The following is a 26,895-nucleotide window of genomic DNA, read 5'->3' as shown; positions in this document are numbered from 1 at the left end:
GAGTGTCTGAAGACAGCTACAGTGTACTTATAATAATAAATCTTTAAAAAAGAAAAAGAGTGAGAAAATCTGGCGTGCTATTGCACAACAAGGTGACAGTAGACAATGGGTTTGCTGTATATTTTCAAAAGGTAGAAAGGTTTTGAATGTTTTCACCACAAACGATATCTGAGAAGTTATGCTTAACCCAATTTAAAGAATACAATATGTGTGTGTCAAAAGTAATGTATTCCTTATGAAGATGATACTTACATATAAACATATGTAAAATTTATATGTTTTTTTTTTTTTTTTTTGGTTTTTTTCGAGACAGGGTTTCTCTGTGTATCCCTGGCTGTCCTGGCACTCACTTCGTAGACCAGGCTGGCCTCGAACTCAGAAATCCGCCTGCCTCTGCCTCCCGAGTGCTGGGATTAAAGGCGTGCGCCACCACGCCCGGCAAATTTATATGTTTTAATGTAGTTTAATTTTATTTTAAAGTGATGCTCTAGAAGAAAATAAAAGGCTGAACCCAGCACCAATAATGGGGATGTCCTAAGATGTGCTTAAATTAAGAACTGTAGCTTAGTGGCTGGAGAGATGGTTTAATGGCTAAGAGAGCTTGCAGCTTTTTCAGAGGACTTGAATTCTGTTCCCAGTACCCAGGCAGGTGGCTCACAAATACCTGTATGTGACTCCAGCTCCAGAAGACCAGACACCCTTTTCTGGACTCTGCAGGCAGATGCAGCCATATATACACATAAGCACATAAAGAAACATGTATACACATAAGTTAAAAAAAAATAAAAGCTGGTCAGTGGTGGAATATGCCTTTAATTCCAGCACTTAGGAGGCAGAAGTAGGCCTAGTCTGCAGCGCAAGTTCCAGGACAGCAAAGGCTACAGAGAAACACTGTCTGGAAAACCTAAATAAGTAAATAAATAGCCAAGGCTGCAGAGAAACCCTGGGAAAACAAAACAAATAAATAAATAAACCCAGCAGTGGTGCCACAGGCCTTTAATCTCAGCACTTGGGAGGCAGAAGCAGGAGAATTTCTGAGTTCAAGGCCAGTCTGGTCTATAGAGTGAGTTCCAGGATAGCCAGAGCTACACAAAGAAACCCTGTCTTGAAAAACCAAAATAAGTAAGTAAGTAAGTAAATAAATAAATAAATAACTGGGCAGTAGTGGAACATACTCTTCTACATAGTGAGTTCCAGGACAGCCAAGGCTACACAAAGAAACCATGTCTTGGAAAAACCAAAATAAATATAAAAATAAAAATGAATCCTAATTTCTCAGTTCGAGGCCAGCCTGGTCTACAAAGTGAGTTCCAGGACAGCCAGAGCTATACAGAGAAACCCTGTCTGGAAAAAAACAAAACAAAACAAAACAAAAAATGAACCCTAAAAAAGTTGTAAGATATTAACTAGGAAGATTATGAGGGAAAATAAGTCACTTGAGTTTGTATAGGTCCACTTCGGGGTTTTGTTAGCCTGTAATGATCAGAATGGTCATCTATTTTATTTTTACACTTTGTTTGGCTTGCTTCATGTGTGTTTTTTGTTGTTGCTTGAGAGAGAGGATCACCAAGTAGCCCTGGGTGATCTAGATCTCAGTATGAAGTCAGGCTGGCCTCCACAGAGATCCACCTGCCTCTGCCTCCTGAGTGCTGGGATCAAAGGTGTGAGACACCACTGTCTATAATGGTATTCTCTTAATCAGACGTGGTGGCTTATACTTGCAATCCCACCCAAGTGAAAACAGAAAAATGTTTTGAGTCTGAGTCTAGCCTAGGCAGCACTGTGAGTTCCAGACCAGTTTAAGCTACACAGTGCATCCCTGTCTCAAACCAAGCAAACAAGTAAATAATAGTAAAACCCAAAAGCAAACATAACAACAAGCAAACCAAAGAGAATGCCAGCTTTTGGTTCAAGGAGCAATATTTCTCGTAAGAAATATCGTGGTTTGGTTTTAGATGAGTGAATGTGTGTTTGATTAGCAGCTTTCTTACTGTTTTTTAAAGTGCCCTTAGCCCCAAATTAACAATCATACCAAAGTAGTATATTTGAGAGTAGTATGTTCAATAGGATTATACCTATTTCCTGAAAGTCTCCAGTTCATAGCAAAGCCTCCTGTGGTGCTTTGAGTTTGAATGGCCCCCATAGGCTCGTGTGTTTGAATGCATGGCCGTAGGACATGGTACCATTAGCAGGTGTGGCCTTTTTGGTGTAGGTGTGGCCTTGTTGGAGGAAGTATATCACTGTGGAGGTGGGCTGTGAGGTGATATATGCTCAAGCTACACCCAGTGTGGTACACAGTCTCCTCCTGGCTGCCTTTGGATCAAGATGTAGAACTCTCAGCTCCTTCTCTAGCACCATGTCTGCCTGCATGCCACCATGCTTTTCTCCGTGATGGTAACAGACTAAACCTCTGAAACTGTAAACTAGCCCCAATTAAATGTTTTCCTTTATAAGAGTTGTAGTCAGCCGGGTGTGGTGGCACACACCTTTAATCCCAGCACTTGGGAGGCAGAGGCAGGCGAATTTCTGAGTTCGAGGCCAGCCTGGTCTACAGAGTGAGTTCCAGGACAGCCAGGGCTACACAGAGAAACCCTGTCTCAAAAAAAACAAAAACAAAAACAAAAGAAAACAAAAGAACAATAACAAAAAAGAGTTGCTGTAGTCATGGTGAAAGACTCTGAAAGGAGCCCCTCGCTCAGGCCTCAGGACAATAGCGGACACCCAAGAAATCACGATAGACCGAGCTTGATGTAAACCACATGAGGCTTTATTCGGGGAAAGCCAGAGCTCTGGGGATGACTCATATCCCACGCAGAGGTAGAGGAGTTGACCTTGAGGGGAAAGAGGTCCCAGTTTTTATAGGCCCTCGGGGGAAAGGAGAAGGGGGGTTTAGGTGATTTCCAGATCTAAACAATGTCTATTCTCAAGAAATGGGTATGGGAGGGGTACAAGGAAAGAGTCTGGTGCAGGTGTAGTAACTCCCTCCGGCTTGGCCGGGCTGTGGTTGCTGGGGAGATTTTCTGACTCTTTCTCAGCAACCAATATCACAAACACCTGGCAATGGGCTTCATCAATGGGCACACACGTGGGTTCAAGGAACGGTCAAAACATTGGCAGACACATGGGTTCAAGGAGTGGCCAGAGCATTGTGCGCCTCTATTTTTCTAAATCAGTGAAGCTAGTTCTGCTAACAGTGACATCTATCTTGCCAATTTCAGGACTTCTGTGTCCTTTTACATTCTGTCAGGATCTTTCAATGGCGTCTTTTCACAGCAATAAAAACCCTACTAGGACACCTCCGTTCCTTGAACTCTTCCCCCAGAGCTGCCAAACCCTATAAATGTTAAACCCTATAAGTCCTAATACCCTCTGAGGGCCATGTCTTGTCTTCTGAAGAGTTGATTACCTAAAAGCCTCAGGTGGTCTGAGAAAAGTTGACTTGATAGGAAAGTTGACTCAACAGGTAACACTCGTGGAAACTCACATACCAAACCCGCTGGTGTCTACCCCTTCCACCCTGAGAGAGAACTGACCTGAAGATGGACTCATCCACCCCCAAAGTCCCTTCTTTTCTGTCCTATGAAGTGCCAAGAGCCAGTGGCACACTCACACATGCACATAGTCTCATTTCCTTCAGCTGTTCTGGTTGCAGGAACAGTTCTGCTGCTAGAGGTGTCTGCTTCTTTTATTGGCTGGTCCAGACCCTGCTCTAACACCTTTCCTGTAATATGCACTCTCAATTGTGAAGAGCAGTGAGCCCAAATTCCAGGGACTATGAAATGTGACAGCCCGAGGGTAGAAACATAGGCCAAGAAAGTACAAAAAGGATATTTCTAAAAATGTATTTGGGGAAGCAGGGGGGGCGGGGCAGAGAGATGATGACTCAGCAACTAAGAGAACTGGCTGCTTTACCAGAGGTTTGGTTCCCAGTACTGACATGAGAGCTCACAGCTTTCCGAGGCTCTGGTTCTAGGGCATCTGATACTCTCTTCTGGCCTTCAAGGTCACCAGGCACACGAATGCTGCACAAACACACATGCAGGCAACACTGGTACACATAAAGAAAAAAAATGTTTAAATACATTTTTTTTTTTTTTTTTTTTTTTTGGTTTTTCGAGACAGGGTTTCTCTGTATAGCCCTGGCTGTCCTGGAACTCACTTTGTAGACCAGGCTGGCCTCGAACTCAGAAATCCGCCTGCCTCTGCCTCCCGAGTGTAAATACAATTTTTTTAACTATAATTTTTAATTATAATTGTGCATGTATGTGAGTGACTGTGCTCCACAGAGTATGTGCAGAGGTCAGAAGACAGTGACTGTGGAGCTGGGTCTCTGTTTACGTGGGTTCTGGGGCTTAAACTTGGGTACTTTACCCACTAAGCTATCTTGCTTGCCACCATCACTACCACCCTTTTTTGAGACAGGTTCTTTTGTCACCCAGCCTGGCCTTGAATTTACTGTCTATCTTGTAATCTTGGCATTTGGAATGTAGAGGCAGGAAGACCAGTGAATTCAAGGCCACCCTCTACTGCACAGCAAGTTGTAGGCCAGCCTGGGTTAAGAGCCACTGACTGTTCTTCCACAGAATCTGGGTTCAATTTCCGGCACCTACACTAACACAGCATCTGTAATACTAGTTCTGGCCACTCCAGGCACTCTGCAGCCCTGGTACACAGACATACATGTAAAAAAACAGACACATACACATAATAAAAATCTGTAAAAGTTGACTCGACTGTGTAGAGGGAAAGGGGAGAGTGCTTCAGACACAGGGAGCAAGAAATGCAGAGACCGGGGCTGGTGAGATGGCTCAGTGGGTAAGAGCACCCGACTGCTCTTCCAAAGGTCCAGAGTTCAAATCCCAGCAACCACATGGTGGCTAACAACCATCCATAACGAGATCTGGCGCCCTCTTCTGGAGTGTCTGAAGACAGCTACAGTGTACTTACATATAATAAATAAATCTTTAAAAAAAAAAAAAAAAAAAAAAAAAAAGAAATGCAGAGACCGGGGCTGGTGAGATGGCTCAGTGGGTAAGAGCACCCGACTGCTCTTCCGAAGGTCCGGAGTTCAAATCCCAGCAACTACATGGTGGCTCACAACCATCCGTAACGAGATCTGACTCCCTCTTCTGGAGTGTCTGAAGACAACTACAGTGTACTTACATATAATCAATAAATAAATAAAAAAGAAAAAAAAAGAAAAAGAAATGCAGAGACCAGAAGGGAATGGTGAGCTGTGCCAGACTCACGAGCAAAAGGAGAATTCTGCTAGGTGCCAGGTTTCCCCAGAATCTGCTTCTCACACCTGGGAAGTTTTCCATGACGGGTAGAACTGACTGTGAGCAGTAGTGACCTGCCTTGCACACACCAACCAAACACTTGGTTTCAGGTCGTGGTTTTGAGGCACCTTTAACCCAGAGTTCTCTTTGTTTCCTGATTTCACAAGAAAGCCTCTGCCTGGTAGCCTGATGTCATTCATTCCCAGCTGATGAGCCACCAGGTGCAGGATGGACAAGGGTATTTCATATGGGTATTTTCAAGATGCTAATCTGATCAAGGGGTGCGCGGTGTATTACTGCTCCAGTTTCAGACTGTGGCCATGAAATCTCACTTATACATGCTTGGGTTTTGTTTTGTTTAATTTTGTTTTGTTTTGGTTGTGTGTGTGTGTGTGTGTGTGAGAGAGAGAGAGAGAGAGACAGAGAGAGAGAGAGAGAGAGAGAGAGAGAGAGATGCTACTTTTACTAAAGGGTAGCACAAAGCAGCTCGATCAAAAACTGCTGGTTGCAGTAAATCATGGTCTTGTGTTTGTTCACACTGCAAACTGGGGCAGACCATGGGCATGACCCTAAATAATACCAGTTTCTTTGATCTGCAGAACAATACGTGGCTTCTTTGGAGTGTTTTCCAGAACAGATAATAAAGCACAGTGGGAGGAAAGCTGCACTTAGACTCTGACCTGGAACTCATACTTTCTCTTCTTTGTTTGTTTCTGTTTTTGTTTTTTGAGACAGGGTATTTCTGAATATCCCTGGCTGTTTTGGAACTCTCTCTGTAGATCATACTGACCTCAAACTCAGAGATATGCCTGCCACTGCCTCCCAGGCGCTGGGGTTAAAGGTTTGCACTAACACTGTTGGGGTTCCATTGTCTGCTTTAGTCAGGAGTTAGTAGGTGGATAAGGAGGAGAACTGTTGGGTCCCTGCCAGGTTTAGCATCTGTGATCCTGTGAGTTGCTCTACAGGCAGCAAACAGCAAGGTTTCAGAGTGCCTGTGGGAAGGGTTCAGCTAGTAGGAAGCATTGTTGTGGTGCAGGCTGATACATGACTCCAGCTCTGCTCAGGCTGTCTATGAATCCAAGCCCTGCTGAATCTGCAAACCTTCTGGGATCCACACAGATGCTGGTGTAGGCTTCCCACACACACTGACTGCAGTCAGTGGTTTGTCAATGACAGGCTTGGGGAATCCGCAAAGCTTGCAGAGAACTCAAATTCTTCCTAAAGGATTGGAAACAGATAAAGTAGAACTCAAGTATCCAGAGTTCTTGTTTGGCATCTCCGATTCATGTTTACATGTCCAAATAGGAACAAATTCATAGCAATATTTAAATGAGATCCTGGATCCCATCCCCTGGGAATATTGAAAATTAGATTAAGCACTATAGTTTTTTTTTGGGGGGGGGCGGGGAATCCAAATATTAAAGCCAAAAAAAATCTGCTAGCCATCTTACTAAAAATTACTTTGAATAATTTGCTGTTGAAATATTTAATTTTTTGAGACTTGCCTTTACTATATAGCTTTGACTTGGGATTTGCTACATAGACAGGCTAGACTTGCACTCACCTGCCTCTGCTTCCCAAGTGCTGGAATTAAAGCATGTACTAGTATAATATGTCCAGCCTTATTGGTTTTTTTTCCAGACAGGGTTTCTCTGTGTAGCCCTGGCTATCCTGGAACTCACTCTGTAGACCAGGCTGGCCTTGAATTCAGAAATCTGCCTGCCTCTGCCTCCTAAGGGGTGGGACAAAAGATATTCACCTCCACCATCTGACTTTTGAGAATAGTTTTAACTGGGGCTAGACAGATAGCTCAGTGAAGGACTAACTGTGAAGGCCTGGGGGCCTGCTTCAGACCTTCAACACCCGCATGAAATGCTAGGTATATTGGCACTCACTTGTAGTCCCAGTGTGGGGGAAGCAGAGACAGAAAGCTCCCTGACCAGCCAGCCTCACCTAACTAGCAAACTGTACATCCCAATGATAGACTCACTGTCTCTAAACAAAGATGAACAGCCCCTGAGCAATGACAACTGAGGTCACTGTACACACACACATGTGCACACACGATTTTTAAAAATGTATTTATTTGATATGTTTAGAGTTTTACCTGCATATATGTATGTGTGCCACATGCATGTCTGGTGCCTTTTCAGGTCAGAAGAGGCCATCTGCCTGTGGAGGAAATAGACCTCTGCAAGGGTCACAAGTGCTTTTAACTGATAAGCCTTATCTCCAGACCAAACAACATAAAGAAAAGACAGAGAGGGAGGGGGAGGGGGAGGGGAGGAGGAGAGGGAGGGGGAGAGATGAAAGGAAGGAAGAAAAGAACACTATAAGTCAAATGTGATGGTGCAGGCCTTTAATTCCAGCACTCATGAGACAAAAGCAGGGAGATTTCTGTGAGTTTGAGGCCAGCCTGGTCTAGAGTGAATTTCAGGACAGCCAAGGCTACACAAAGAAACACTATCTCAAAAACAAACAAACAAACAAACACCAAAAAACCAAAAAACAACATACAAACAAAACAAAAAACCCAAATATATTAAGAATATCTAGGGCTGGAGAGATGGCTTAGCAGTTAAGAGCACTGTCTGTCTTCCGGAGGTCCTGAGTTCAATTCCTAGGAACCACATGGTGGCTCACAACTATCTGTCGTGGGATCCGATGCCCTCTTCTGGTGTGTCTGAGGACAGCTACAGTGTACTCATGTACATAAAATAAATAAATCTTAAAAATATATGCATATGTTCTTCTTAGACTCGGGTAGACTTTACATTATTTCATCACAAAAGTTAGAAAAATCTAGATGAAAAAGTTACTTTTCTAGCTATAATTCTAATATTTGGAAAAGGCTGATGCAAGGAGTAGTGATTTTGAGACAGTAAAAGGTGGAGAAGGGAAAAAAAGAGGAGGAGGAGGAGGAAGATCAAAAAGAAAAAGAAAGGGAAGGGAAACTAAAAACCACGGGAGATGGCTCAGCTGGTACGTGAGTATTCGCTTCATGAGCCCGAGGCCCTACGGGCCCTGAGACCAGATCTATAGCGTTCACATGTTAGAAACTGCATATGGTGGAGCGTGCTCTGTCAAGCCCAGTACTGAGTAGTACTGAGCCCAGTACTGAGTAGTACTGAGCCCAGTACTGAGTAGTACTGAGAGGCCAGAAGGCGGCCCCGAGAGCCCTGGCAGCAGCCGAGCAGAAACACTAAGTTTCTGGCTCTTTGAGACCCAGTCTCAAGTGAATAAGGCAGAGAACATAAGGGCGTGGGGGTGGGGGAACACTTGAAGTCCTGCTCTGGCCTCTACACTTGGGAAATGAAGGCAAGAGGTGCAGGAGCTCCAGGAATCTTTGGCTGCACAGTGAGTTTGTGGCTAGCCTGGGCTCTACGAGACCTTGTCTCCACAAAACAAAACCCACACACACAAAACAAAACAAAACAAAACAAAACCTGAAACAAAAGTTTCTCTACTTAAATAACCCTCCTAAAATGGTTGGTACATTTAAATAACAATTAAAATTAATGTATATTGTTTCCTTCATCTTTTCTCAACTACTTTAAATTGCTCATTTCTGTTCAAGATTTATAAAAGTATACTAAGAGATTGCTAAATACACATGACATATAAGTAAACACACTTATATGCATTAGTGTTTTATATATATATATATATATGTATACACACACACATATATATATATATGATGTATGCCACCATGACCAGCCCTGAAACTATAGATTGTTTCAATCTTGAAAGAAACAGTTATACAACACATTACTGTATACTATATATATAACTACATAAAATGTTGGGCTGGGTAAGTACCAGTTCAGCATGTGCTTAGCATGCATAAGGTGCTAGGTCCAATCCTCTACACCACTAAAACAAAATTACATGTACAAATTTAAGGTAGCTTTGGAAATGTTAGACCACTATATAAAAACCAAAGCAAAAGAATAAATGAACACTTTCAGTGTTTTTTGTGGGGACTGAAGCACTGTTCACATACTAACTTAATATCCTGTCATGAAATAGCACGGTACGCATGCCAGGGATCTCCAGGCAGCCAGATTTGCATAGCAATAGCCTCAGGGCTAAAATGATCTATGTGAAGTACTTTGCAAACTGTAAAATGGTTGCAAGTAGAGGTTGTTCTATAATCTCCCGACTAGGTGTTCTGTACTATAAGACCTGATAAAAGTGATCAAGAAGCTCTCTGGTGGTTTTAAGAACCCTCATCAGGGGATAGAAATATAGTTTAGTTGGTAAATTGTTTGCCTAGTGTATGTGATGTTCTAAGTCCAGTCCCTAGTATCACAAAAACTGGGTGTGGCGATGCATACCTGTATGGTACAGGCAAGAGGATTAAGAGTTCAGATCTTGGGACTGGAGAGATGGCTCAGCATTTAAGAATACTGACTGCTCTTCCAGAGGTCCTGAGTTCGATTCCCAGCAACCGCATGGTGGCTCACAACCATCTGTAATAGGATAGGATGCCCTTTTCTGGTGTGTCTGAAGACAGCTACAGTGTACTCACATGATGTTGTGTGACAAGACTATTCCTGAGAAGATGCAACACACCCTAGGCAGCCCATGACAGATCAAAGTACGGATACCGGCAAAATCCATTGAGTTTTATTGGGATTCTTATAGGAACATGGGTGAAGGGTTACTTACAAACAGAAATGATTAAAAAGCAGCTACATTATCAAAGCCTGCCACACCACATTGATGAAAGCTCGCAAAAGCTGGGGACCTGGGCACTGCACAACCAGTGGGCAAATTAACAGGTGGGAGAGTGTCCCTTCCAAGTGATACAGTTGATCTGAACATTCTCTGGGCATCTGAGTGATCTCAGAGTTTCTTTTTTACTTACTCCGAGAGGGAGGGGACCTAATGAATCTGGTCAGTTTCAGGGACTGAAGCTATGCATTGTTTTGAGACAGAGTTTCTCTATGTAATCCTGCATGCCCTGGAATGCACATTGTAGAGCAGGCTGTCCAGAAACTCAGAAAGCCCTTTGTCTCTGCTAGGATTAAAGGCACATGGTATCATGACCAGCCCTGAAACTGTTTTGAGTTGTTCTGTCTTAAGGATGGACTCTTTCAATCTTGGAAAAACCAGCTACACAACATATTACCAAAAGCAACTTACTTGGGGGAGAAAAAGATTTGTTTCCTGTTATATGTCTGTATCACAATGGATCATTGAAAAAAAAAGGGCACTGGGGCAGTGGTGGCACACGCCTTTAAACTCAGCACAGAGAAACCTTGTGCGCGCACACACACACACACACACACACACACACAGAGAGAGAGACAGAGACAGAGACAGAGAGTCTTGGCTGCTGTCCTGCAACTGGCTCTGTAGACCAAGTTGGCCCCGAACTCAGAGACCCACCTGCCTCTGCCTCCCATGGGTTGGGATTAAAGGTGTGTGCCACCACTGCCCTGGCCTATAGGCCAGTCTTATGGAGGTGTCCTCCCACTTGAGATCCCCTCTTCATTAGTTTATGTCAAGTTGACATAAAACCAACCAATACAAGGTTCAAGGCCATTCCAAAGGGGGCAGGGAGGTACTTACTGGTAGGATAGCCCTCATGGCAGGGGTTGAATTCTGGCAGTGCCTTCTACTCTTCTGACCCAAAGTTCTCTTCTAAGGACTAGAAATCCCAAATGACAGAAAGGAAACTGCTCCTTTATGGTACAGCTGAGAGCCAGTTTCCTATGGGAGATGAGTCACATGCTCACGAGGCTGAGAGAACAGCATCTACATTCCTTCACGTTCCATCTTTCCACTGCCTTGCTTTGGCTCCTGGCCCTATGATGACATTGTAACTGCAGGAGCTGTGACAATAAAACTTCCCCAAGGTGAGTTTCTTAATGTCCAGGACAGTGTGGTTCGATTGATTTGTTAGCTGTGGTTCTTGCGGATGGAGCCTTTAGCCTGGTGATGGGGTCTGATGGCCAATGTTGTGAATTTCTCAGGATCTAGAATCACCTGAGAGCTAGGCTCTAGGCCCTGATGCCTTGACTTCCCCACCAAAACGTACTGTGTTTTACACTGTCAACAAGAAGTCCTTTCTCTCTGAAGAGGCTTCTGTCAGAATATTTTATCATAACATGAGAGAAGAAACTGGAGTTGAAAAGATGGCCCGGCAGTTGAGATCACTTCCTGCTCTTCCAGAGGAACTGAGGTCAATACATCGCCTCTCATCTGGTGCCTTGCAACCACCTGTGACTACAGCTCTGAGATGTCCCTCTTCTGGCCTCTGCAGGCATCTACACACATGGCACACATTCTCAAAGTTATACACACATACATATAAATAAAAGGTTTTGGTTTTTTTTTTTTTTTTTTTTTAAATCTTTTCAAGAAAGAAACTAAGGTCCAGGTGGTGGAATCCTAGCACTTGGGAGGCAAGGGCAGGAAGATTTCTGAGTTCTAGGCCAGCCTGGTCTACAGAGGGAGTTCCAGGATAGCCAGGGCTATACAGAGAAGCTCTGAACCGAGAAACCAAGAAGGAAGGAAGGAAGGAAGGAAGGAAGGAAGGAAGGAAGGAAGGAAGGAAGGTAGGTTGGGAGGGAGGGTCCAAGGGCGGCATAAAAGGACACTTCCCTGGAACTGGAGTTAGAGATGGTTGTTAGCTGCTACATGGGTGCTGAGAATTGAATCTGGGTCCCTTGGAAGATCAAGAGGTACTTTAACCTACTGAGCCATTTCTCTACCTCTATTTAGTTTCAGTTTTGAAACAGGGTCTGATGTGGCCCAGATGGGCTTTGAACCTGCCTTATAGCCAAGCCTAACCTCGACTTCTTGATGTTCCCACCTCTCCCCCTCACACGCTGGGACTGCAGACATGTAGCATCTGTCTGGCTCAGACACAGTTATTGTTCCTTCTTTTCCCTTCATTCACAACTATGCCAACTTCCTATGGGCTCAGAGCTGAAGCATTTCATTATGATTACAGGCAGTCTAGACAACCAAGCCACCTCTGAGTCGGCAGCATGAGTGTTTCTGATCCATTATGCAAAGAGGCACACTTATGAAACTTCATGAGGAAAGCTTGTGAAAGCTGCCTATCTTTAAAGCTCAAGAAGAATTTGATGAGCTTTCCAAGGTTAACAGTCTTGGCTTTCTAGCGAGTCTCGCACAGTGGTTTCACCGATTAGTTTCTGGGAAGATATGTGTACATCCTATTCCCCAGTGCCTGTGAGTGCCTAACTCATTTGGAAAAAGTGTCTTGCAGAGGTAATTAAGGATTTTAAAATGAGTGAAAGCCAGGAGCAGGTCTATGCCTGAAATTCTAACACACACACCCATTATTATTTTTTAGATTTATTTTATTATTTTAAAAATACACATGTAGGTATGTACATGCCAATAAAGTGACCTCAGAGGCCAGATGAGGGCATCAGATCCCCAGGAGCCGACGTTACAGAAAAGCTGCCCAACCAAGTTGCTGGAAACCAAACTCCCACCCTTTGTGAGAGCTGTAAAGAGCTTTTAACTACTAGACATCTTTTCAGCTTACCAGCCCACTGTGGTTATAGATTTGGCTCAGGGTCTCATTGTAGTCCATGCTGGCCTCAAAATCACTGTGTGGTCAAGGATGCAGAAGTTAACACTAAAACAATACTAGCTAAGCCACAAACCTTATCCCATGTCCCCAAGTGTTACCAAGGTCCTACTCCAGGACCAAAAGTTCTGGGTCATTTTGAAATGTATCTCATCTGGGCGTGGTGGCGCATGCCTTTAATCCCAGCACTCGGAAGGCAGAGGCAGGAGGATTTCTGAGTTCGAGGCTAGCCTGGTCTACAAAGTGAGTTCCAGGACAGCCAGGGCTATACAGAGAAACCCTGTCTCGAAAAACCAAAAAAGAAAAAAAAAAAAAAGAAATGTATCTCATCTCTTCAATCCATCCTCAGTTCTTCTTTCCCTTTTTCTTCTTTTCCTCTTCCCTCTCTCTTTTGGCACCTTCCCAGTCAGATAGGGTCTCGTTGCTATGTAGAAGAGGCTAGCCTCAAACTTGTATGGAAAGGTTTCCTGTTTCTGCCTCACAAATTTTGGTAGTGCAGGCACAAGTCACCACTGCTAGCTTTGTTTGCTTCTTCTCCTTCTTCTTCTTCTTCTTCTTCTTCTTCTTCTTCTTCTTCTTCTTCTTCTTCTTCTTCTTCTTCTTATTTTTTAAAGATTTATTTATTGATTATATGTAAGTACACTGTAGCTGTCTTCAGACACTCAAGAAGAGGGAGTCAGATCTCGTTACGGATGGTTGTGAGCCACCATGTGGTTGCTGGGATTTGAACTCTGGACCTTTGGAAGAGCAGTCGGGTGCTCTTACCCACTGAGCCATCTCACCAGCCCCTCTTCTTCTTCTTCTTCTTCTTCTTCTTCTTCTTCTTCTTCTTCTTCTTCTTCTTCTTCTTCTTCTTCTTCTTCTTCTTCTTCTTTTTCTTCTTCTTCTTCTTCTTCTTTTTTCTTTTGTGACAGGGTCTCACTCTGTATAGCCCAGGCTGGCCTCCAACTCACGATGATCCCCCTGCCTCAGTCTCCCACATGCCATTAGCAAGTTCTGGAAGCTCTCTCCTTCAATTGCTTCTTCAGCCCATCCACCTCTCAGCTCCACTACCATGGAGATGGAGGAGGTCACTGTCCTCGCATCCTGGTGTCTGTTGCAACCCCCTGTTTGGGCTTCCTACTTTTAGTCTCTCTCTAATCCTCAGGTCACTTAGTTTTATTGTCAAAAGAGCCAAGTAGTTAATATTTTAGGCTCTGAAGACCACACAGTCTCTACTCCACCTTTGGCCAATGTAGTGAGAAAATGACAAGAGACACTTAGTGTGTAAGTGGGCAAGGCTTACTTTATTTTTGAACACTAAAATTTTAATTTCATGCAAAAATTTTTTTGTTTGTTTTATTTTTCAGGCATCCTTGAAAAATGTTAAAAGCATTCTTTGGCCTATGGACCACATGAAGCCACTGTCTGCTGATTCCTTAGTCCCTTCCTCATCCAGCATCCAAGACCAGTCAGCTCATTCCTCCCTTAGGCTGCTCCCAAGCCCCCTCCCCTAGGAAGAAACTCATGAAGCCTGGCAGTATGTGGATGTTGTGGCCTTCCTCACTCTCAGTCACCATGCCCCACTAATGCTACATTCCTTCCCGAAGGTCAAGGTTCCATTTCAGGGTCCGTGTCCCCATCAGTCACCAGTCCTTCTGGAATGCTCTTAGGTACAACTTCCCTTCACCTGGCTGTCATTTTGTATTTGGGTCTTTGGGGGGAAGAGAGGAGTGTGCTTCTAGAGTCTTTTCTCACACATTCCTAATGGAAATTATGCTCCATCTATTATTAGCACACGGCCCTAGACACTGCTTGTGCTAAGCATACTTTCTACCACTACTGAGTTTCACTCCCAGCCCTGCACTCTCTTCCTCTCACCCATTTAAAATGTTTACCCCAGCCCCTAATCATGTATTATTTGATTTTACTGGAGATTTTCAGGAAGTTAGAGATTTTATCTGCTTTCTTCAAGTTGATGGCTGAACACCTAGGGGGTATCTGGCACGAGGTGGGTGTTCCCAGAAAATGCGCTCAGTGAAAGGGCCAGCGAGTATCACTGTTCAGCCACCAGCCAGAAGGCTCGCTGACATACACAGATTGGAAGCCGGAGGTGCTATGGTAGCTCCTGGCCACCTCCTGCCTGTCTGTGGTACTAACCATAGGTTCTGCCCTGAGCAGGTCCCTGCACTTGGAAACAGCTTTGTGCTCTGTAGCCTGCCCTGCATTTCCTCTCTGGTGCCCTTCCTCTGCTGTTCTTCCTGGGAATCAGCCTCCTCTAATGAGGGTAACCCCCCACTCTCCTAACTCTGACCAGTTTTTCCACCCGGAGTTGCCTGGGATCTTAAAGGCATAGCAGTTAAATCAGATACACTACTCAGCTCCCTTTCAGGAATGCTGGGGTAATATCCAGAGGCTGAGAGAAAGAAACTGGAGAAACAAGGTAGCCTTCAGAGGAGCCTCACCCTCCCTGGAGTCCTCTATGTGCTGTGCTTCACCCTCCACAGGGAACTCCTTCCAGAGTTTGGAAGGGTAAATCTGGGCAGGGATACAGCTCACTAGTAGCATGTTTAGTATGTGAAAGGCCTGGGTTCCATCCCCTCAAGGAGAAAACAGCTGAAGCAGGAAACTTGTTTGCATCCTGGAGTTCAAGGATAGCCTTGGTAACACAAGGTGCCCCACCCTCAATTAGAGAAAAGAGCAAAATTTGATTCTTTGGAGACACTAGCTATGATCCAAGTGCTCAGAAGCCATGTGTGTCGACTGGCTAACAATTGGACAGCACAGCTGTAGGACCTTTCTACCATTGCACAGAATTTGCTGAGCAGTGGTGGCGCACACCTTTAATCCCTGCACTTGGGAGGCAGAGGCAGGTGGATCTCTGTGAGTCCAAGGCTGCCCTGGTCTAGAGAGCTAGTTCTAGGACAGCCAGGAATACACAGAAAAAAACATCTAGAAAAAAAATTCTATTGGACACTCATATTTTAGGCCCATTCCTACACTCTATCCCTCCCCGTTTTTTTTTTTTTTTTTTTTTTTTTTAATTACAGTTTGGCTGGGTCTGATGGCACACTGCTGTAATCCCACACAGCATCCGGGAAGTGGAGGCCAGCATCAGCTACCTCACCAGCTTCTAAAGGCAGCCTGAGCTGTGAGACCCTGTCTTATAAACAAGTTAACAGAACTGCAGAATTACACATAAGTTTCTTTTCAGTGCATAGACTTAAGCACAAGTCTTCGTGTGCTGAGGAAGCTTTCCACCAAGCACTGAGCCACACCTCAGCGTCTCACCGTGACTCCTCCAACATGTCAACTTGAGACTCCTTTGCCAGAGATAGCTTCCAAAATCAGTGTGATGTGTTTCCTCTCCAGTGTTCTGTACTTTTCTTCCCACTGAACAGTATGCTGGACATCTTCACATGAGAATATGTGTGCCTCTCGGGCTTAGGTGGAGCTTAGGAGCAGAACATTTGCATAGCAGAAACAGGGCTCTGAGTTTGAACTTCAACGCTGCAAATGAAATGTTTAATTAAAAAAAAAAAGTTTCCCCTGTTCTGGAATTGTAGAGTAAGCCACAGCTTTATCTCTTCAGCAACTGTGGGCATTTGCACCTCATTCTCTTGGATTTTGAATAGTGCTATGCACAAACATCCTGGCACTTCTGGCTGTATTTGTACACATTTGTCTATGGCAGATACCAAGAAGTAGAATTGCTGGGTCATAGAATCACAGACCAATACCACTGGGGCTCGACATAGCCTATTGCTTCCGCTAGAATACCTCTCTCCATGACTAACTCCTACTCATCAAGCCCAACCAAGTATCGTGCTTTTGTAGAGGGTGGTCCTTCCTGCCTCAGTTTACTTGTGGGACTGTCCAACCCCACATCTTATCGTCGTTGAATACATAGGGTTCAGCCTTATTTCTCCATATATTCCCAAAACCTGGGATAGGGTTTAGCATAAAGCAAAGACCCAGATGTTTCCTCAAGCCAATAAGCAAACAAACAAAGGCTCAGTGGTTAGGACATTCCAGAAATTCAAGGTGAGGCTGAGTGTCCTGAAAGCTGGCTGTAGATCACTCTGCCACCTGGTACTGTGAGCCAGTTCATTTTGATCTGATCAGGCTGAGGAATGGATGACAGTGTCCATGCACTGTGTAATTAAGGGGTCTGTTCCTAGGGCACAGAAATCTGAGCCCCTGGGGGAGTGGGAGCTGGGAACTGGGATTCTGAGCCCATGTCTGTTTCCTTTCACCTACAGCTCAAAATGTTCTGTCCTTTGCCCCCTCCCAGTACCTTAGGGACAATTAGGATCAGCTGCAACATTTCTGCTTTCCGATTCCAGATCTGACCCCAAGGGAAACCAGATGTTTTCCACTGCACATCCTTTCCTCCCCATGGTCTGATGAACAGCCTCCTATCCTGAGCCTCCGTATCCTGACTTCCCCACATCCCAGAGCCTGGCTGCCAACTTTATTTTTAATGAGGTTTTAATAGGCCGCTTCTGTAATTAATTTCATTCTTGTATTTTCACACTTTCTGTCTAGGTGCCTAAACGCCCCCAGGCGCTAGGTGCGATGTTAACTGATTCCAAATAATGCAAAGCACCATGGCTGTGATTAGACATTTCCCAAGCCCCTCTCATTTGCAGTTGTTTAACAGTCATTAATTAACTGGGGCACACGGCCCAGTGGTAGGTCAGCTGGGTTACCTGTCAGGTTTTATAGAGGCAGAAACAGATAAAGAGAAAAGATTTGCCCAAGCCTTGAGAGAGTGGGAGTTAACATTGGTTTCAGAAACCACATCCTCAGGTTTCAAATCTCCTATTCGAGATTTGCTGCAACGCGCGCGGCCAGAGTCCTCAGCCCACCGGTGATTTGAGACAACACAGGCAACTAAAGGAGACCGTTTCACGCTCCTAAGTCAGCCCCCAGCAGCTGGTGTCACTCCTAAGTTACCGTTGTTATCCTCAGCAGCCCCTCTTCCCATTTTGTGAGTGGACTCTACTGAGCAAAGAACACGTCAGTGATTCCTTCCAGATTTAGAAACAACACGGTTTTGTTATTTTTAAAGTTGTCTTTTAAAAAATCCGCGCGCGCACGTACTCACACTTCTAAGGGCGTGGAGGGGGCTGGGTTGGAAATGTGCGTGCTGGAAAGAGAGCAGCTAGGCCAGTTGCTTCCCAGAGCGCGCATGGTCCCCTAAGGGGCGGTCCCTGGGGCTCTTCAACCCGGAGGAAACTGTGACTCCAGGACCCCTGAGCACCAGAGGCCTGGGACCCCGCTGGCCCGCGTTCCCTCCTGTCTCTCGGGTCAGGGGCACCGCTGCGGGGGTCACCCGGCTCAGGAGAGAGCAGGAGGGGCGGAGAAGCCGAGCAGGTGGAGATTAGGTCAGCCTCAGAACATTCTTGGACCGCTCCAGTGAATATAAATAACAGACCCACAAGCTCTGAAATCCCGAGAGGCTGGGGGGTGGGGCAGTGAAGAAGGGATCTATTTAGGGTGGGGTGGCATCGTGACGATTCGGAAAAAATCTACATTGAACTAGGAGGTGAGATCAAGGGATTTAAAGATGAGTTGAGATACAAAATCTGAAACCGTGAACACGGAGGGGAAGGAGTTCGTGTTATTTTGTCCCACTCCCACCGCGTGTTTGTCTCAGGTCACGGAATGCGCGCTAAAGTTGTAAGCAGAGCTGCTCTAGGTAGTCATGGCTTTTCTAGTCTTGCTTCTGCCGGACTAGAGATCTTGGGCAGATAACCACTGAAGGTATCTCTAACCCTCATTCACGTTTACAAGGAGTGGGTGGTTATGAATCTGTCTCCCTGTAGCTAACCTCTAACCTTCTAGGTGCTCTCAGCAAAGAATGTCCCCTCAGTTTTGTCCCCGAATTCCACCCTAATGATTAGTGTGCAAGTTCCCCGCTCATTCCCACCGGCCTCCCAAGCTCTGTAAAGGTTGGAGAGCGACAAAGCTCACAGCTCTCTGATAGCCTCGCTACGCCCCCTTAGACTATTGGCTCCAGCTCTCTCTGCACCCGGGGAGCAGATCCTATGGCTCGCATCCCGAGCCACCTGGCGCAGGGATGCCTGCAGTCCCCGCTGCGGGGATGCTGTCGGTGGGGTTGGGCGGTGGCTCCGCGGAGAGGGCGGGCCCGGGGGGCCGGGCTTCCCGGGGGAGGGCCTGAAGCGCTCCAGGAGGCGGTGGCCCGGACCCGGGAGTGGTAAGACTCCGAACTGAGCGTGGCCAGATCCCCCTAACCCACCGAGGGCCCCTGAGAGGACACGGTGAGTGCTTTGGAGGGGGAACTGGGGGGCACGGCGGCGGCACGGTGGCTCTAGCTTGCTCTTTGGTCCTTCGACTCCTGAAGTTGGCAATGGGACGGACTCCCGCGCGGGAGACCCCGGCCATTGGCTGCCACTGAGCGCAAGGCCATCTCATCTCCTACGCTAATTAGGCGTTTCTTCAGGCCAGCCAGGGGAAATAGGGCGTCCAGCTGGAGGAGCAAATCATCTCTTAGGGCGCCTAGAGGGTCCCCATCTGCTCTCCTTGCGCCCGTTCTGAAGTCCTAGAAGGGGCCTCTGTAAAAAGCCCGCCCCCCGCCCCTTCGCGCCACTATCTGTATGGCTAACCCTAGTAGGCAGCGCCCCTTCCCCGCTGCAGTAACCAGCTGGCCCCACCTCCCCACCGAGACCAAGTTCAACAAGTTTGTCCAAGAAGTCCTAGAGCCTCCATGTCTAGGCCTGGCAATGCCTATCCTGTGGCTGGCTCCACCGGCTTGGAGTTGTTCAACACCGGGCCTTCTGGGATCCGGAGGTGGTTTGTCGGGTGGCGCTGTCTATAAGGGTGGAGGCCAAAGACCGGCAGCCCCTGAGTTCTGTGATTTGGTGTGGAGGCTCGAGGTTAGGAGTGCGTCATCAGCGAGCAGGCACCTCAGCCGGCAGGTCGGGTTTCCAAAAGTGCCCCTTTGTTATGCCCCTCCCTGGCTCTGCCTCCTCCCCCTTTCTTTGAGCCACCCCCTCCCCCATCCTTCCAAAAGACTGTGCCAGTCTCTTGATTTTAAGCGCCCCTCTCTGAATTAGCAACCAGACCCTCCTGCACCTCTAAATCCAAGTCTACAGGCTGACTGGGAGAGGCTGCTGGGGAAGCCCTTGGGCGCAGCCTGTGACTCAGGACACAGGACTGGGCTGGGCAGGGTAGCTTTGCTCTCTTCCAGGCCTGTGTCCCCAGCTACTGGAAAAGGGTGGGGGCTGGCTTATGTGTAAGAAAGGAACGAGGCCGAAGCCTTTGGAGCTCAGGTGGGGAGAGTGGGCTCTGTCCTGAAGCCCAGAACTCCCAGTTCAGCACTAGCGGTTGGGAAGAGACCCTGCCAGTGTCCCAGAAGCCTTCTCTGACAGGCTAGGTGGAGAGGCTGGACTGGAAAGATTTTAACTACCTTGTGTTCTTGCTCTCTGAGCTCTTGCTGTGGTAGGATGTGTTCACTCAGATGTGGGTCTCTGCTAATGTCAGGAGGCACAAGATGCCAATCCTCCTCAACAGGGCCCAAGATGCCAGGTCCACCCCAAGAGCTCGATGAAGCCGGGGTGCCGGGCCTGCCTGTGCCTGGGGCTCCAGCTAGTGTTTGCTCTGTGAGGCCTGAGGGAGCTGTGCCAGCACTGCACACACAGCCTGCTCTGTTCTGGGGCCAGGGAGAAGGAACGGGTTGGGGGCAGCTCTCCTGGGAGCCGGGAGCAGGAGACTGGAGTAGGCAGGGCCCCCAGGTCCTGGATTTATAATTACTGCTCCCCATCCCCCCAATCTGGCTGGCAAGCCATTCTGGATAAGTGGGGCTGACTCAAGAGGAAACAAGGTGGAGAGCTAGTGGAACTTGGGGGGCAGTTTGCTCTGTGTCTAGGAATCTTCGTTGACTATAGGCTAATATGAGGTCCCAGGGAGAGGCCAGTCTACCTTCTGCCAGCAGAAGTAGGAAGTCAGCTTAGACCGGGCTTTTCTCAGGGCTGCTGTAGCTAGCATCTTTTCTGATCTTCAGATGGGCCATTCTTCTTTCCTTTTTGGTGCTGATGATGGACCTAACCTCTGGGCTCAAGTGTGTCCTATCTCTGAGCTAAACCTCCAGTTCTTTGTTTTCTAATTTAGTTGTTACTGATTCTAGTGCGGGGGGGGGGGGGGTAATGTGAATCAAAACTGCAGAAGTCTGTCAGTGACTTTGGCCAGATCCAGTCCAAACCTATGGAATATATAGTGGGACTGAGAACACAGGGGCTATAGGGAGCCCTGAGGAAGACAGAGTGAAATTTGGAGTTTTGAGAGTGAGTAGAGGTTTCCCAGTTTAGAGAGCACTGTGTCAGAGTCCTGCTTTGGTTGCTGCAATCTCATACTCTGTCCCCTTGACCTAACTGTCCCAACGGCCTTGGGCTATCTCAGGGAAGAAAGTAATTTCCTTCTATGGACTGGGGAGAGCTAAGACCTTGCCTGGAGGCAGGAGGCTGCAAGTCACTGTGTCCTCTAGTGGGGGTGGGATGGCAAGAGAGAGAGAGAGAGAGAGAGAGAGAGAGAGAGAGAGAGAGACTGATTGACTTTGGGGGTAAAATTACCCTGGACTTTTTGAAGGCAGAATGGAATTGTTACCTTAGGACCCTTTGAGACACTCCTGGATATTGTGTGGTGGTGGCAGGGGGCAAGCAAGTGTCCCCTTACGAATGACGGGTCTTTCAAGTGTTTCATTGCCAGTTTTGAGTTTTACATCAGCCGTAGCATGGATGCTGACCAGGTGGGGGAATTTCCACTTTAGAGTGAGCTGAGGCTCCCTTAGGACAGTAAGGCACAGTTGTCCAAAAACTTCCTGGTCATGATAGGGCCAGGCCTTCTGGCTCTCTTTCCAGTCTGCTCAGCATGGACACTTGCTGGGGCTGTGACAGGGCACCTCCTCACTTGGACTGGTTTGTTCATGGGGTTGCCTTGTCATCCAAGGGGCCTAGCTAGGCAAGAGTTCTCTTCTCATCTAAAGTAGGAGTGTGGGGCTTTCTGCCCACCACCCACCCCTGTCTGTCACCTAATCCCTTGCTGGATTGTGTGACCAGTCTGGCATTCTCAGCCTGGAATCTGGCACTTCTGACAGCAGTTGCTATATCGGGGGTACTGGGCACCGCCCTGGACACTGGAAGCTCCCAATCTTTACTCCCTTCTGTGCTCTTGTTAACATCAAGACAGGCTCATAGTGGCAGCTTGGAGACTTGGACACGGGTCCTGGAAGTGATCTGGAGACCCCAGGTATGTAGAGGATGGACTGAGATGGGTAGATCCACGGGGAGAAGGGAACTTGGGAGCTGCCATCTTTGCCTTTCTCTTGGCTCCTCCTGGGGACTTCTAGCCTTCTGCTGCTCGGCCATTCCTCCGGTCATTCTTTGGGTAGTGGGGATGGCAAAAGAACAAAGCTTTGGACTACTAGAAGGCCTCTTCCTAGTCCCCAAATGGCAGGTCTCACTTTTCTGTTTAATCACCTGCCCTCCACAGCACCACATCTGCCACCATTCCGTGCTGCAGGGATACCATGGCTCCAGAGGAGGACGCCGGAGGGGAGGTCCTAGGGGGCAGTTTCTGGGAGGTAAGCGGCTGGGGACTGGGTCCGGAGTGGCAGTAAACTGTCCCTTTCTTGATGGGCTCAGCCACCTGTCCAGGAGTAGCCTAGCTATCAGCCCCAGCTGGAAAGAGGGCTCATAAAGCCATCTCTCTTCTGTGCTCCAGGCTGGCAACTACAGACGGACGGTGCAGAGGGTTGAGGATGGGCACAGGCTGTGTGGGGATCTGGTTAGCTGCTTCCAAGAACGTGCCCGCATTGAGAAGGCCTACGCCCAGCAGCTGGCTGACTGGGCCCGCAAATGGAGGGGTGCTGTCGAGAAGGGTGAGCCAGTATGCAGGCCTACCAAAGGCCTCAGAGGTTATGAGGGTGGGACCCTCAGGGCAGCTTCCTGAGGTTTTGTGGGGCCTGGGGATAGAATTTAAGACCTCAAGCATGCAGGGCAAGAGGGAGCTATCTTCCTACTTCACCTGTTTTCTAGAACGGAAATGAAGGTCAGAGAAGGGACTTGCCTGAAGTCACAGCTAGGAAAAGCTAAATGTGGAGTGTAGGTCTGAGTAGAAAGATCCCGGGCATTACAGAGCTCGTGCAGCAGACATGGTTTTACTCCGCTTTGGACAAGTTAACCTGACTTCTCTAGGTTTAGGTTTTTTTTGTTGTTTGTTTTGCTTTGTTGTTGTTTATTTTTGCCCAATCCAAGTTAGCAATGGCAGTGTCCCCGTGGTAGTAGTGAAGTCAAAGATTAATGAGATCGCTCATGTCAGGGCAGAGTAGGGAATTCTAACACAGGACTTGACACTGCTGCTGTTCAGCTGTCACACCTCAGCTCCTACCATGCCCCTGTCTGGCACTCAGCAGTATGCGGGGAGGGGAAGGTTGTGTTTAAGTTAGCAACCCCGCCTGGCCCAAGCTCATCCCTCTGCAGGCCCACAGTACGGCACCCTGGAGAAGGCCTGGCATGCCTTCTTCACTGCGGCTGAGAGGCTGAGCGAGCTGCACTTGGAGGTGAGGGAGAAGTTGCACGGTCCAGACAGCGAGCGAGTGCGGACCTGGCAGCGAGGGGCTTTCCACCGGCCAGTGCTGGGGGGCTTTCGGGAAAGCCGGGCTGCAGAGGATGGTTTTCGAAAGGCTCAGAAGCCCTGGCTAAAGAGGCTGAAGGAGGTGAGGCCCAGAGCAGTGCTTCCCAGAGGAGGCAAGCACCTTCCAGGTCTACGCAGGACCAGGTTGTGGCGGCTAGGATTCCGAATTGTTCTCATGGTCGTTAGGTCGAGGCTTCTAAGAAGAGCTACCACACAGCCCGCAAGGATGAGAAGACAGCCCAGACCCGGGAGAGCCACGCGAAGGCAGACAGCTCCATGTCCCAGGAGCAGCTTCGAAAATTACAGGAGCGGGTGGGCCGCTGCACCAAGGAGGCAGAGAAGGTACGGTCCCCTGGCAGAGCTTCCTGGATGCCTTTTCAGACCCTAACTTCTTCCTGCTCTACTCCACGCCACTGGAATTTGGGCTGGGTGTCGGGTTGCACACTTTTAATATCGGCACTCAGGAAGCAGAGACAGGTGGATTTCTATAGGTTCAAGGCCAGCCTGGATTACATAGAGGCTACTAGCCCTGTCTACATGGTGTTTCAGACCAACAAAGGCTACTGTAATGAGACCCTGTCTCAACAAACAAACAAACAAACAAACAGGAGGAAGTTGGAGCTGAGGAGATAGCTTGGTTGGTGAAGTGCTGGTTGTGAAGGTAAAAGCTAGGCAAGGCAGCTGGAGTAAAGGGGAGTTGTCAGAACGGGTGTGTGTTGGGAATGGACAGGACAGGCGGATCCCTGGACCTGGATAGCCAGTTTGTCTAAGGGCTGTGAGCAACTGAGGAAGGCACTCCGTGTTGACATTCTGCCTCCACCACACACACACACACACACACACACACACACACACACACAGAGAGAGAGAGAGAGAGAGAGAGAGAGAGAGAGAGAGAGAGAGACATGAGGAAATACAATGTTTTACCCAGGAAAGCAATGGGATTTTGAAGAATGGCATTTTTCACTTTTTTTTTTTATATTTTTTTACCCAAGAGAGAAATGGCTAGGTTTCAGGAAGTTGGGGACTTAGTTACCTGGAATCAGTTCTCATATTGCATACTCTGTCGCCTGCCCGGAGTGTTCTTCTCTCTAGCATTTCATCCTCTCTGAGGGGTGGCATTTCTATAACACCTCCTCCAGGGAGCCTACTTGGATTTAACTCACCTTATCATCTAGAATGACCCTGTCTTGCACTCCATCCAGATTCTTCTAGGTGTTTGTTTGTGTATCACTTCCCTTATTAGGCTGCTTCTGTCAGTTCCTGAGGGTAGGAAGTGAGTTCCAGGTCTGACTGCTTCAGGTCTAGCCTGTGGCTATGCTCAGAGAATGCTGGTGCGGGCATGAGTGGAAGGCAGTCTGTCCTCACTGCCTCCCTTCTCTCTCACCCAGATGAAAACCCAGTATGAGCAGACCCTGGCCGAGCTAAATCGCTACACCCCACGCTACATGGAGGACATGGAGCAGGCCTTTGAGAGCTGCCAGGCTGCTGAGCGCCAGCGGCTTCTCTTCTTCAAGGATGTCTTGCTCACCTTGCATCAACACCTCGACCTCTCCAGTAGTGACAAGTATGGCGGCGCGCTGGAGAGAGGCTCCCCTGACCTCCTTTGGGTTCTGGTGGGGCTGTATAACTTGACATTCTAGGGGCTCTGGCCTTCCCTGTCTGACTGGGTGCCTCATAGGTTCCATGAACTCCATCGAGACCTGCAGCAGGGCATTGAGGCTGCCAGTGATGAAGAGGATCTGCGCTGGTGGCGGAGCACACACGGGCCTGGCATGGCCATGAACTGGCCACAGTTTGAGGCAGGTCTTAGAGGCTGGGTGGCACTGTGTTGGGCTCAGTGTGGGTTTCAAAAGGATGACAAGGTTTGCTATGAAGTCAGTGAAGGTGGGCCAAAATCTCTCCACAGGAATGGTCCTTAGACACACAGAGAGCCATCAGCCGCAAGGAGAAGGGTGGCCGGAGCCCAGATGAGGTTACTCTGACCAGCATTGTACCGACAAGAGATGGCACCGCACCCCCACCCCAGTCCCCATCGTCCCCGGGGTGAGAGCCGGGATCCTGATCAAAACCAAGACCGGGCTCTATAGCTTGCTTGTTACCACTTCTTCCTGCTTTCCCATCACATCAGTGCCCGACGGCCATCTTGGGAGAGTTAATTTCACCGAGGTTTAGATTTGCTCCATGGTCTGGTGTCCCTCGCAGTTTGGCTGTATAACAGTCCTGTGCACAAAGATAGACCTGTATCCACAGTAGTGAGTGGCAGCAGGAGGGCTGTTCACTTGGCTCCTCCCTGCCCGCCGCCAAGCAGCCAAGCCCTTTGTCTTGAGTACTGGATACAGTGGGTCTTGTGCCCTGAGTTGTGCCCCTTGTGTTCCCCTCTCTAGTATCGGGCAGGACGAGGACTGGTCAGATGAGGAGAGTCCCCGGAAAGTTGCCACTGGGGTGAGGGTACGAGCACTTTATGACTATGCTGGCCAGGAGGCTGATGAGCTGAGCTTCCGAGCAGGTATGCTGGGCCCTTTCATGGTCCTTCCCACTTCAGCCCCCGTCCTACCTGCTAGAGCAGGGCTGTAGAAGAAGAAAGCCAGAGACTCCATCCTCACGGGCTGCTCAGGGTCCAGCTGCAGCCTGACAGTTGCCTCCCTGGGGTCTAAGGTTGGGTGGATTTTCCTGGCTGTGTCCTATCCTAGTCTGAATTGGGTATCCTCCAGTTTGTCGGCCCTTGTGCTATTCCATCCCCCAGTCCATGACCTAGTTTTGAGACCAGTAAAGCCAGTGCTTTGGGCAATGACTGTTTTGCCTTTCTTCAGGGGAAGAGTTGCTGAAGATGAGCGAGGAGGATGAGCAGGGCTGGTGCCAGGGCCAGCTGCAGAGTGGCCGCATTGGTCTGTACCCTGCCAATTACGTAGAATGTGTGGGCGCCTGAGTGCCCTGACAGCCCTACCATGGCGTCTCTCCTGACCTGGGCCAGAGCTTAACCCTTCCTGGACTGCTGGACCTGAAGGCCCTGAACCATGTGCTGCTGCTGTCCCTCTGTTCCCACAGGAGGAAGTCTCTGGGCCCATGAAGGGCAGGGGTCTGTGTCTAGAGTTGGAGGTTGGAGTGACGGAGGGTCGAGAGGTGCCCGAGCCTCCTCGGGTCATCCCAGAGTGGGAGGATCCAGCTCCTAAACTGTTTAGGAGTTCCTGGGGTGAGGTTGGGGAGAATGTAGTTTGAGGCTGGCAGCACCCTCTTTTGTGACTTGTAGTGTGCATTAAATTTGATCAAGAATAAAAACCCCATCAAGTGTTGTGAGCGTCTTTTGATAGCCTACTCTTGCTGGTGGGAGGCAGGGGGTCGGTCTGTGGGCGTGCCATGTGTTATGGAACTGGGATAGGGCAGGCAGTTGCCTCCTGGTATCTG

The 26,895-nt window shown here is 48.0% G+C and overlaps 2 protein-coding genes across 6 annotated transcripts in view; one reads left to right on the top strand and one right to left on the bottom strand.

Annotated features, from left to right (window-relative positions):
* Ddb2 (damage specific DNA binding protein 2) overlaps nt 1–18,396 on the bottom strand; it is a 42,691-nt gene extending 24,295 nt beyond the window's left edge. Inside the window, exon 1 of the mRNA XM_021156580.2 lies at nt 17,945–18,396. The gene's annotated coding sequence lies outside the window, so the exon portion shown is untranslated. The remainder of the gene's footprint in view (nt 1–17,944) is intronic.
* Nucleotides 18,397–19,000: 604 nt separating this feature from the next.
* On the top strand, nt 19,001–26,782 carry Pacsin3 (protein kinase C and casein kinase substrate in neurons 3). 5 transcript variants are annotated; one of them, XM_021155733.3, is made up of 11 exons: nt 19,001–19,121; nt 22,041–22,104; nt 22,348–22,438; nt 22,579–22,735; nt 23,337–23,572; nt 23,677–23,832; nt 24,882–25,057; nt 25,172–25,292; nt 25,400–25,536; nt 25,878–25,999; nt 26,304–26,782. In XM_021155733.3, exons 3-11 carry the CDS (start codon nt 22,385–22,387, stop codon nt 26,417–26,419), a joined length of 1,275 nt encoding a protein of 424 aa, XP_021011392.1. In that variant the 5' UTR covers nt 19,001–19,121; nt 22,041–22,104; nt 22,348–22,384; the 3' UTR covers nt 26,420–26,782. The 5 variants fall into 5 exon arrangements, with proteins under 5 accessions (XP_021011392.1, XP_021011393.1, XP_029327278.1 ...); XM_021155734.3 differs by having other exon boundaries at nt 19,004–19,121; nt 22,045–22,104; XM_021155735.3 differs by lacking the exon at nt 19,001–19,121 and adding an exon at nt 19,757–19,778 and having other exon boundaries at nt 22,045–22,104.
* Nucleotides 26,783–26,895: the final 113 nt, after the last annotated feature.

The sequence above is a fragment of the Mus caroli genome, unplaced genomic scaffold (assembly GCF_978045245.1).
Source record: "Mus caroli unplaced genomic scaffold, Mus_caroli_1 scaffold_2, whole genome shotgun sequence".
Taxonomy (NCBI): Eukaryota; Metazoa; Chordata; class Mammalia; order Rodentia; family Muridae; genus Mus; species Mus caroli.
This window is presented reverse-complemented; position numbering and strand designations above follow the sequence as displayed.

What these genes read in the sequence shown, in the direction of transcription:
- Pacsin3 (XM_021155733.3), top strand. Translation starts at nt 22,385, where the DNA reads ATGGCTCCAGAGGAGGACGCCGGAGGGGAGGTCCTAGGGGGCAGTTTC. An exon ending in GCACCAAGGAGGCAGAGAAG is followed by an intron (nt 23,833 to 24,881) that starts GTACGGTCCCCT and finishes TCTCTCACCCAG; the next exon opens with ATGAAAACCCAGTATGAGCA. An exon ending in GACCTCTCCAGTAGTGACAA is followed by an intron (nt 25,058 to 25,171) that starts GTATGGCGGCGC and finishes GGTGCCTCATAG; the next exon opens with GTTCCATGAACTCCATCGAG.